General features: G+C 39.5%; 1 protein-coding gene across 2 annotated transcripts; it reads left to right on the top strand.

The window, feature by feature from the left end:
* The first annotated feature begins 953 nt into the window (after positions 1-953).
* Positions 954-11,391, top strand: RXYLT1 (ribitol xylosyltransferase 1). 2 transcript variants are annotated; one of them, XM_051643744.1, is made up of 6 exons: positions 954-1,105; positions 1,605-1,775; positions 2,732-2,834; positions 7,161-7,475; positions 9,570-9,740; positions 10,402-11,391. In XM_051643744.1, exons 1-6 carry the CDS (start codon positions 961-963, stop codon positions 10,817-10,819), a joined length of 1,323 nt encoding a protein of 440 aa, XP_051499704.1. In that variant the 5' UTR covers positions 954-960; the 3' UTR covers positions 10,820-11,391. The 2 variants fall into 2 exon arrangements, with proteins under 2 accessions (XP_051499704.1, XP_051499712.1); XM_051643752.1 differs by lacking the exon at positions 954-1,105 and adding an exon at positions 1,451-1,477.
* Positions 11,392-12,082: the final 691 nt, after the last annotated feature.

Below are 12,082 nucleotides of genomic sequence, written 5' to 3'. Positions count from 1 at the left end.
AGCCAAACTCTTCTTGGATTTCTCCTTGACTTTTTCTTTTCAAGCCTTTTTTGTCACTTTCATAAGAAGTTAATGGCACCTGTGTGGGGAGAAGAGAGAACTTTCTAATTATCATTCAAAGCAGTGCAGTAGGAATCCTGTATTCACAAACTGATTTAACATTTTACTTTCTTCTTTGCCCTTCTTAACTCATTTCTATTACCCTCTTCTTTCCTTTTGGCTCTATGTTTATCATGCTTTAAATCAAATAGTAAAGTCTTTGCACAAACATTTTCTGTGAATTTTTGCAACTCAGCACATGGATCCAGTTACTGTTACAGTTTAGAAAGCAGACTGCAGCTAAAGCTGGAAACACCTTAGTTTATTATCAACTGCTATCGACATAATTTCTCAGATCTTCCTGAAGTTTGTGACTGCACCACTTCACTGTGCATCCACACAGATGTGCGATGCTAGAAAGGCAAGAGGCTCGGAGAAAGGCTCAGTCTTAATTCTGAAATGGTTTATCTGGTGCTCTTTCCCATCAAATTATAAATGGCAAAAACCAAGGCCAAGCGGCCACGGTCCCTAACAGGAGCAACAAGCATATTACAACTAACTCAGTGAGTGCGGAGGTCACTGAGTTAAGGTTTGGGATTTGCCGGTGCCCTGGGGGCAGCACCGCCGGGGACGGCCGAGGAGCGGCTCCCCCCGCCCGCGCCGGGGCTCTCCTGATCCGCGGGCTCCGTGCGGGTGTGTGAACCCGCAGCCCGCGGCTCCCGGGGCAGAGCCGCGCGGGACGCGTCTCTTCCTCTGTGCGGCCGCCGTGCCCTCCGGCACCAGCAGCGATGCTGGCGGGGCTGCTGGGGCTGAGCCACCACACGCTGCCGGCGCCCGGAGCCTCTCCAGCCCCGCACCGGCCCGAGGCTCCTCCCGCCCCAGCGGGCGCGGCTGCCGCCCCCGCCCCCCGCGCCGGGCGGGATGCGGGCCGCTCGGAAGCGGCTCTGCTCCGCCTTGATCGCGGCCTACGGCCTCTTCTCCCTCTACGCGGCCTACAGCGTCTTCCTCCGGCCCCGCCGCACGGCCGCCCCCCGCCCGCCGCACCGCGACCGCCGCGGCCCGCGAGGTGCGAGCGGCGGCCGGGCCCTCCCCGCCGGCCCGGGGCAGAGGGGGGGGGTTGGTGCGGGGCCCTCCCCGCCGGCCCGGGGCAGGGGGGGGGGTTGGTGCGGGGCCCTCCCCGCCGGCCCGGGGCAGGGGGGGGGGTTGGTGCGGGGCCCTCCCCGCCGGCCCGGGGCAGGGGGGGGGTTGGTGCGGGGCCGGCGCGGCTGGTCACCCCGCTGCGCCGCAGCGGCCTCTGCGTGCGTGGGGCAGCGGCGGCTCCCGCCTTGTCGCGGGCCTGGGAAGCGCGGGCCGGGCCGAGGCAGCGCCGGGGAGCGGGGCGGAGCGGGGAGCGGGGCCGCGGCTGCTCCGGCGCCGGGGCCTGCGCGGCCTTTCCCGGGTGCGCTGTGAGGCGGCGGGGAGCGCGGCGGGAGGGCGGCCTTGGGAGTCCTGGGTGCGAGACAGTTCGTCAGTCTCCTGAACTTGTCAGCCTTTTTAAACGTCAATTCTGCGTTTGGGTTTCCTAGATCATGTCGCCTTGGGAAATGAGGAGTGGAATCCATGGGAAGTGGATGAGAAAAACGAACAAGCTGCTTCTCAGCAGAGATATGAAGCTTATCTTAAGATGATAAAACAGGCAAGATCTCATCTAGAACAAACTAGTCTCAGAGTGCAGATTTGGGGTAAAGCAGCAATTGGTAAGCAGATGTAATCGGTGTCTGTTAAGCACTTAAGCGTTCTAATACAGCACTTTGCCTTTTTTTAAATGACTATAATTTGTGTATATGGTTAAATAATACGGACTTAAGTACATGAAGATTATTAAGGAAGTGGTAGTTGTTACTGAGAATTTTGTTAGTGCCAATATAAGACTAGTTAGACGCCAGGTGATTTGTATAGTTCTTTTCATGGCTGTTTTTCATATCTGTCGAAGAAAATGGTTCAAATGGCACAGAGACACTGCTGCTATTTTAATCCAGTCTAGTTTACAGTACAGCACAAGGACAGACCTCTTACTTGGTTGTAAAAGAATTTTTTTTTTATGTCTACGCTTTGTGAAATAAAGCATCACACAGTGAGAAATACTCATTTTCTGTACTCAAAATTTCTTCTGTTGCAGAAGGCACCAAGTTTCTACCTAAACTGGGGTCCTCTGAAGCTCTTTACTACTGAAGGAATAGCTTTGCTCTTATTTTAGCTTGTTTGAAAATGTGAGATTTCCAACTTCAGTTGAGCTGTCATGTAGGACTGTAGAACGCATTGGTATATTACATGGTGATGCGTTCTATCACAAAAATTTGGTGTTTCACAAGAGCTTAAGAGAACTATGCCTTTCATTAAGATGCTGATTGCACATTTTTAAGTGGTAGATATATCGGAAAGAGAAGCTAATGTGCATACTAGTGTGGTGTGTCTTCATCTACTGATATTTTTACAGCCAACTAATCTTTTATATGCCCCAACGTGTGAAAATTAATCCAAGTCATACGGAATTTGCAAACAATGTCTATATTGTGTAGGAAGCTCTGACTTTTTTCCCCCCCACGTTGTTAATGCTTTTTCATTTCCCAGAAACACTTTTGCCTTATTTGCTGGGAGTGTAGAGTAGGCAAGATCTGTGCATTCAGATTCTCTCTCATTTTCACTTATGTAGGTCTTTATCTTTGGCAACATATCTTTGAAGGGCACCTTCAGCCAGTTGATGTGACTGCTCAATGGAGAGAAGGAAGCCAAAAAGCAGGAAAAACCTATTTCAGGTATTAGCTGCAAGATTTTGACTTCAGCTGTGTTAACTTTAACAAATTATGCATTGGAAAATTAACGTGATAAGGTGAACAGGTGCATTATTTCATCTATCTCAGAGTTCCAGTTATTTCAATACCAGTTGCAAATACTTCAGTTTTGCTATGTTCTCATAACTGGGGACTGTGCACACAATTTCTCATTCAAAATTATCACAAGGGACGGGTTGTTTATTCATGGAAACATACTTGATAAAACCAGCAAATTCTAGCCCAAATATGTTAATATATAAATATATATATAAATAAGATCAATTTCATATGCTGTTTTATGAAGGTTTGTCTGTTTTAAAGAAATGTGGACTTAAAAATGCTGAGAGGGAAGGCAGCCAAGAGACCTTGACAGGGGGAATGCAACTCTGAGAAAAGCCTTAAGAACTAAGTTTGGGGCTGGAAGAAGGTTGAGTTTGTGAGGTGAGAAGATGCCTCTTATTATTTCGTTTTGCTTGTGTTCAGGGAAAAAGGATTTTACTCATTTATTCATAAGCAGGATTGCATCAAAACCATAACTGGTGTCTCTTCATAACACAAGCAACCTGTGAGACCCAACATCTGCATGACTATTTGATTTGCAGATCAGAATTTTACATGTGAAGGAAGATGACACTTGAAGCATTGTTTCCTTTAAAAAATGGATTTGTGTGCATGTTTTAAAACTGTTGTCAAATGTTTTATATTATTCAGTAAAAACAGAACTTTCCTCTGTGATCTTATTTAAGAATTTAAGAACCATTTTTAAGGCTTTCTGTAAAGATACAGTGAAAGCTGATAGGTTTTTAATCTATTTGGCCAGTTTGCCAGTCTGCAGTAGTAGCTTTCCTACAACATTGAATCACATGTGCCAGGACCCATCTGTTCAAAAAGTTTTCTTTAAAAGTAAAAGTTCAGGTTTAAAAGCATAAATTCCCTTAAAATAACTTAAGTTCTGAAACATGTGTTGCTTCAGAAAAGTGTTTTTTCTCTGCACAATAAGACAGAAAATTCCAGTTGAAATTTGCAGATGTTTGAAGTAAGTATATAGCTGTGAATTGAAAGTGGCTTTTTTAAGCAATCACAGAAGTTTTTGTATCAACATTTTTATCAATGTATCTGTGTGCATGGTACAGACCATAGAATCTTTTCAGTAATGCATATATTACATTGATAAGTGATGAGAAATGTTTTTCTAGAAAGACACATAGGCTTGATTTAAACATAGGAATCATTAAAGAGTCTATCTTAGACCTAAGGAAACAGACAAGATGACATATTCTTTAAAAAACAAAAGCTGTGTTCCTTGTCCGCAAAAATAACCTGATCCTACAAGATTCAACTATGAATAATGCTACTGCTTTTGGTAGTCTCCTTCACAGAGCAGTAGAGCTTTCTATTCATGGATTTGGAGAACGGATACAAAGCTTGCTTTGAGTAGGGAGCAATGCCTGTAGTGTAATCTTGGTGAGAAGAGACTTTTTTCTTTCCAGAATTAAAATCTCAGAAGCTGTAGAAATCCATGTCCCTCTCTACCAGATAGTCTTCCCAGTATGAACATGGAAGATTTTTTACAAGCCCTTGCTTTTCCTGTTTATAATATGAAAATAATTTGCTGCACTTAATGAGTCTGTTGCTTGACTGACCATGGTTATTATCTCTCTGGTGTGCCTGTTTCAGATGGATAATAACCTTACATGGTTCCTTAGGGTATGAATCTCTCAAAGTCTTCTATACTAGCATTTAAATATGTTCTTGTTACGTTCAGTGGAACCAAGGATAGTAGGATCTTTATTTTAACCAACATGGATGCGAGATCCTGTGAAAATACGAAGTTTAAGTTTGGTACCAACACAAGAGAGGTTAAAATGTGGCTAGTAGGAACTTGTGCAAGGTATAGAAAATACGCAAATAAGATGTACTTTAATGGTAAGGGTTTGGGAATGAAATACTGGCAGTTATACTTTTTAGTCAAATTCAAAATATTGTTTTGTTTGGGGTTTTTTTTTGAGGAAGAGTTAGTACGTGGTCTTGGCTGCTTGTTGATTATAAGATTTTCTAGAATTGTTCTTTATTGCCTGGCTGAGGTAAATTATCTCAGTTTGATTACTAGATGAGGCTAGAGGGAAGTAGCTGAGGTGGCATATTTGAAGAATATGTGCTCCTGTGCAGTTTTTTGTGGTAAGTGATAAGTATTGTTAAAACATAGAGCTCTCATTAATGTTTTTAAAGAATATCAAATCTAAAAACAAAAATTCCAAAATATCGTTTGAATACAGTTGCACGAATAAGCCCATTTTGTGTATTTATGATGGAGAATACACATATTTAATACAGATTTTGATGCTTCAAGTTTTTACCGAATAAGTTGCCTAAAGAATACTAAAAATATCAACTTTTACCTGAAATGCAGGGATATTTATTTAAAGACATGAGTGGAGAAGGAGTTGCATAGCTGTGTATTTTAGTGACATATTGGCACATTTGTGCAAGTAAGAGAGCAGGGTTTAGCACTTTCCTTGGCCTGAAGCAATATACATCCTTCTCTCTTATCATCTAGAAGAATGTTGTAAAGTAGAGAGTGCCAAACTTCTCATCTCTTATTGTTAAGTAAGAGCATTCCCAAATTCGTGTTCCACTGAGGGTCACACCCTCTCAGGTGCCTTTCCCCAGTCCCTCTTAGCCCTGGTTGTTCAGCAGTTCTTCAGTTGCTTTCTTCCATTCTCCTTACAGAAATTGCAACCATCTTGATTCATGTCAGAGTGAAAGCCTATTGGTCAGCAAAGTTCACCAGCAAAGATTTCTTTACCTGCCAGAGGAATCCACCAAGTATAGCTTGTGGCAATTTAGTTTCTTTAACAGCCTTTGGTGAAGCTTTTGAAAATCCAAATGCAGTATGTCTGCTGGATCCCTGTTACCTGTATCCTTATTGACTCACTCATAGATCTCCATCAGATTTGTGAGACAATTACTTATTTCCAGCAGTGTTTATCCACCTATCATACCTTTTGATAAGATTCAGCAACCTTACTATTTGTAATAGACTTCCAGAGAGTCCTTCTTTTCTGCTCCAGAGCCCTCTCGAGTTGTTTTTGTAGATAGGAGTGACACTTACAGTCTTTTTGTGTGGGTCCTAAAACTGGAAAAACAAGGACTTGATAGTAAGCAAGTAATTTATTGAGTACAAAAATATGATCTCCCCATACCATCCTGATGAGGCATTGATCTAGCCTGCATGTGAGTAGTGAAAATCTCTTAGTACTACTGTCTTAATTTTGCACCTTCTGTAATCTCCCTTACATTTCGCAATCCGTGTTGTATTCAGACAGGGAGCTAACAGAACCACCTCAGCATTGTGGTTATTATTCAACTATGAGATTTCCATTGTGTTTCTTCTTTCCGAACTGTAGCAGATTATTGCTTGCCCACCAGTACATCCTGTTATTCCTGTAAAGTTGATAGACTCACAAGACTGTGTCCATAGAGAAAGCCCTTTTCCCCCTCTTATTACAAGGTGATCATTGCATCAACTACATAACCTGTTAACTATGTTAGGCATGCTGATGTTGAAGGTGTTCTCTCTCATGAATCCCAGTGATCTTCTTGTCTGTTAAACTTTGGATTCAAGTCTTGACCTGACATTCAGACTATCAAAAGTTTTCATTCCAAATCATTAGTCTCAAGAATCTTGGCTTCAAAACATGCCACTGAGCCAGCAGCATGTCAGCTTAACTCAGGTTTGAAGTGTGCTTGCCTAAAGTCAATCAGATGTTCTCACTGGAGTAGTTTTTATAGATTTTGCTCAGAATTTTTCCTCATGAGGCACACTTGAACTGAAACTAGCTGTCAATCTCAGAGAAAAGTAGTATGCCAGACCAGCCAGTTGTCCCTCATAATGATATCCAGATTTGTATATACTCTCAGAGATTTTTGGGAGAGCCTCTCTCTTGTTATAATACTGTATTCATTGGTTGTTACTGGAATTAATAAAAGGTTTGACTTTTAGTGAATATCAAAATAGCCTCTATCTTTACCCACATGTAGATGTTTGAGTATGATCTATTGACAAAGTAACTTCATTTCATTTAAGTCTAAATCTCCTTCTTTTTCCTGAATAAGGATGAAGGTAATTTTATTTATGTGTTATAGCTGTAGTTATTAACAACAGAAATTATTTTGCAGTATATTGCATTCACTTTATTGAACAAAGGAAAACATCTCGAGCACAGCCTGTGTGCTAAGGATGTTTAGAGGATTAAACTCAATAATTTGTCTTAAGGGTGTTTACTGTTTGTATTTTGGTTTTCACAGCTTCATCACTGGTCCGTCCGTAGTTCCTGGCTACTTCTCCGTTGAAGCTGAACATGTTGTGCTAGTTCTGAATGGGAGAGAAAAAGCAAAGATCACTTACGCCGCTCAGTGGCTGCATTATGCACAGACCTTAATTCAGACTCACAAAATACAGCATGTAGCGGTCGTGCTGCTTGGAAATGAGCAGTGCAACAACGAATGGATTCAGCCATACCTGAAAAGACATGGAGGATTTGTAAATCTACTCTTTGTTACATATGACTATGCGTTGGTGAATGAAGAAGATATTTTCCAGTGGCCTCTAGGAGTAGCTACGTAAGTGCTATAGACACAAATTACAAATGAAATTTGATTGTTATGCATGAGGTATGAAAAATATGCCTCAACGTTACTGCTGATAACCAAAACAATTATAGTAAATAAGTTGTAGAACATGATCCTGTTAATGATTTTCTAAATTAAGCGTTGGAAGCATTGCAAATTGCTTTTAGCAATAAAAACAATAACAGAAGAGTGCTAGTATTTAGGGAGCTTTAAAATATGAACCTGTGTCTAGTGGGTTTTTCTTGTTTCAGTAGATTTGCTCTTGGGATTTATCATAACTGCAGCTGTAATGTGTACTAGTGACACAGGAGTTTAAAACATTTATGTAATCAGGTTTCAACTACTGCTTGTTTAGGAAAGGAAAGGGATGGTAGTAGTGATACTTTTTTTTTTTCCTGAAACTTTTTTTTGTAACCCCTGTTGGGGCTTTCAAAAGCCACAAATTGTATGCTTTACATTTGCGATTAATATGCTACACTGTCACAGTAATGTAGTCTGGCTTAGCTGCTTACTCACAAAAACATTTTTCTGTACTTCCTGCTCAAACTCTTTATGTGAAGTAGAAAAAGGTTTGATTCAGTGAGGTGTATTTTTTCCAGCTTTCTCCTTATTAACAGAGTTAATTGCGTTTTAGCTACTTAGCCTGTAACTTAAGATAAAAATAATACAAAATTATTTTCGTATCTTGTGTTGAATGTTAATTCAATATCCTGTGTTGAGCTAGTTGTCAAACTTAGGAGTTTTTATATGTAGCTTGAACTCACAGTGTCATTGAAATACACTACATTTGAATTCTTGACAGTGTCAGAGAATTAATGGCATTGGAAGTTCCTAAGCAAAAAGAGGCTGAGTTTCAGGATGCCGGGATTAAGGCAGATAACAGAAAGCAACAACATTTACAAACTAGGGTGCAAAACTCAGTGAAGAAATATAGGTCAGAATGGGATTTTGCAAGCCTTGCACACCAAAAGTTGTAAAAATTGTGGTTAAAGGTATGCAAATCTGCCAAATGTGAAGAGGGAAAGTAAAGTTGTAGAATCCTGCAAAAATATTTGGCATGAAGAAAAAATGGTTTTCTAAAAGCGAATTAATACTAATTACGTAGAAGACCTAGGAAAAGACTGTCGCACCAAAATTTGGCAAGTTGACAAAAGTGCTGCCATCAGAGAACCACTAATAGCAATGAAGAAATCATTGGGAAATAGAAACTACCGTTGAAACCAGTAAAGAATTTGGATCGGGGTACAGTTCTTCTTGTGAAAAAAGAATCAGCAGGGAAGTAGAGCAGTGGTCCATCAAAAATAATAACATTAGAAGAAATATCTGTCATAATTTGAGAATGCAAAGGAGCAGAAACTTTTTTAACATTGATCTGTTCCAGAAAAAAGATTAACTTTATGTAATGAAAAGCAGTGTTTCACCAGCTGCCACGCTGAGCAAAATAAGTGATGTCAAATGACAAGGAATCAGTCAAAACAAGAAAAAGGCCTGATGTGATGAAAAGACATCTAAAAGGATGGCATACGTTTTACATTGGGTATGGTTTACCTTGGGTTGGTATTGTTGAGTCCAAAAAGACAAGTTAAATAGCTTGCACAACAAGCTATTTAGTAGCCAAAAGGTAAAACTAATGAGGTCAACTGAAATCAAAGTGAGATTTTTTTTTTCTTTCAGAGGTTATCAGTGGTATTCTAGGTGGTAAGCATGCCCAGAGATCAAGGTAGCTGAGACTTAAACTCCATTGTTACTTGGCCATTTCAGTCAAACCAGTGCTGGCATCAAGAACAGCTGCTTTTGAAAAAGCATGTTTCTCAAGGACATTTTGTAACATGGACACATAGTATCTCTGATGTCAATAGACAACTTCCATATTCTGGAATGTCTCTGAAGAATGTGGTGGGAACAAAGTGAATAAAGACCAACTTCTAGGACAGGACTTGCACTGGTTTGCTTGTAGCTCTGTGATTGGCAACACAGAGATGGTTTTAGTCTTAGAATCTGCTGCAGTAAAGGTGAAGTGGTGCAAAATGTTTTTACTTCAACATAAAACATATTATTATCTAATGTATACTTGTTTTTTTACAGCTACAGAAATTTTCCTGTTGTAGAACCCAGCTGGTCAATGCTACATGATCCAAGATCATATCTGTGTAATTTCTTAGGAACGGTTTATAAGAACTCTTCTAGGGAAACTCTAATGGAAATTCTGAAGCAGGATGGGCTTGATAAACTTTGCTGGATTGCAGCCAGAGAACAGTAAGACTTTGATTTACTTTGTAAAAATACTCAGACTTTTTTGTCTAGTTCATTATTACTAGACTTTTCCTGAATATTAAAAACAGTACAAGTAAAAGTATCCAGTCATCAATAAAAGAGAGAACATTGCCCAGATTCTTTATGTACGTCTTCATAATGTCATGGCATTTCTGTTGCTATGTTTTACATAAAGTATATTTTTAAATACACAGAAAAATCGCTTCCGTATACTACATATAAAGACCGTCTTTTTTATCTAGTATACGTTTTATTATGGTGGGAGAAGAAGTGTGTTGCTTGCACTCTATGTATTAATGTCATACTCTATTGCTGAGCTCTGCTGTGAAGTAAATTGACATGTGTCATCCAAGTCATACAGAAGATTTTAAATGGCATTTCAGTTTGCCTCTTAACACTTCTAAGGACTAAAAATTTCCTAAAAGGACCATATCTAAAAAGTGTTAAAATCTATTTTTAACAGTGACATTTTCAATAATAGAATACTTAAGACTAAAAGGCTATTGATTGTGGTAGCAATACAATTTTTTTGCATTGACAGAATTTTTTATTTTATAAATACTTGAAATTAAAGCATATTTCTGTTTTTAAATTGCAGTGCCTGTGGAAAACATGTTAATTTTCAACCCCTTTACTTTCCTAGGTGGCAGCCTCAAGAAACAAATGAAAGTTTCAGGAACTACCAAGATGCCTTGCTGCAGAGTGACTTGACCTTGTGCCCAGTGGGAATAAATACAGAATGCTATAGAATTTATGAAGCTTGTTCATATGGATCTCTGCCTGTTATAGAAGATGTAATGACACTGGGTGATTGTGGAAATTCATCAATGTACCACAGTGCTCCATTACAATTATTAAAAACCATGGGGGCTCCATTTATCTTTATTAAAAACTGGAAAGAGCTCCCTGCGGTTCTGGAGAGAGAAAAAAAAATGAGCTTACAGGAAAAGATTCAAAGGAGAAAAAAGCTTATAGAATGGTATCGAAACTTCAAAGCGTGGATGAGACAGAAATTCATTCATACTTTGGAAAATTCATTTTTGTCCAGTGATAAAGGATAAATCATCCCTTTTGAAAATCTAGAATAGATTGAAAGCTAAATTTCCATTAACCTTCTGAGGAAGCTTTTATACAAAAGAAATCTCACAGGGCAGATGCATTCCTTTTGAAGTCAACAGAACTGTGCTAGTTTGGCCAAGAGCTATGTTCAGCCCTCCATCCATAATGATTTTCAGAGAGGTTATTGACTTAACACGATGGTAATCTGGAAGGATTACAACTATTTTATTACTGTTTTTAAAATTTCTATGTTGGTGTGTGACCTGGTAACATTTTTTTTAGCAGAATCTCTTTCAGCACGTGAACTTGTTGAAGTCCAACATGAGTGTAGCAGTTGTGCTTGAAGAAAAAAGAATGAAAGCTGTATGGTACAGAGTAATTTATTATGTAAATTAAAGAAGAAAAGTGTGATCATAGCACAATTGCCAGGCTTAGTACAATCATTAAGATATATTCTGGTAAGTGCTTGTTTTGCAAATGTGAACTGTTTACTTGATTGACATTTCATTTCCAAGAATGTGGCCATAAAGCTAATAAAACACTGTGAAATAAAAATGTATATTTCAAGATAAAACTAGATGACTCATTCTTATAAATATTTCATAGCAATATGTTTCCCCTTAATCAAATTTAATTTTTCATTTTCAGTTAATCTTGGGTCGTTAAGTTCTGCTGCAGGAGCATCCATTACCTGCACTTACAGCTGCACATTCTAAACACCAGCCCTTAAACATGAATTTGCTTGTAGCTTATCTGATTTCTCCAGATCTGAAACTTGTCAACTCCAAAAGATGGCAGAAGTAGAATATTTCATATTTATGATACTACAAGTACAACAAACAGTTTCAAAGATTTTTGTTAAATGCTGCCAAAGGGATCTATTAATGTTCTTGTACATGAGAAATGAGTGTGTGGTATTATTTTCAGTGTGTTTGGCTGGGAGGTGATACTGCATACACAATTTGGCATACTGAAGATAGTGTATTAAGCCAGTTTTCTGTTTTTTGAATACCAGCATGCTGTGTAGGTTCATTCTCATGCAGGAATTCAAATGCCAGTACAGCTGTACTGCTTGGTAATAGTAATTTATGTAATGAGACTATCTGCTTCTGAAATATGTGTCATACAAGAGCATTTAGTAGTTTCTTTCAGTTTTCTTGTATCCCTTTTGTGTAAAAAACAAACAACAAACAAACCCCACACAAAAAACCCCAAACAAAACCACACAAAAAACCCCAAACATGAAACCACTGAGGTTTAGTTTG

The sequence above is a fragment of the Apus apus genome, chromosome 1, assembly GCF_020740795.1.
Source record: "Apus apus isolate bApuApu2 chromosome 1, bApuApu2.pri.cur, whole genome shotgun sequence".
Taxonomy (NCBI): Eukaryota; Metazoa; Chordata; class Aves; order Apodiformes; family Apodidae; genus Apus; species Apus apus.
Note: the sequence above shows the minus strand (reverse complement) of the source record. Positions and strands in the feature narration are given on the sequence as shown.

Excerpts from the sequence above, each read along its gene's own strand:
- RXYLT1 (XM_051643744.1), top strand. The coding sequence starts at position 961 with ATGCGGGCCGCTCGGAAGCGGCTCTGCTCCGCCTTGATCGCGGCCTAC. Across the intron at positions 1,776-2,731 it reads TTGGGGTAAAGCAGCAATTG|GTCTTTATCTTTGGCAACAT; the intron begins GTAAGCAGATGT and ends TCACTTATGTAG. Across the intron at positions 2,835-7,160 it reads GCAGGAAAAACCTATTTCAG|CTTCATCACTGGTCCGTCCG; the intron begins GTATTAGCTGCA and ends TGGTTTTCACAG.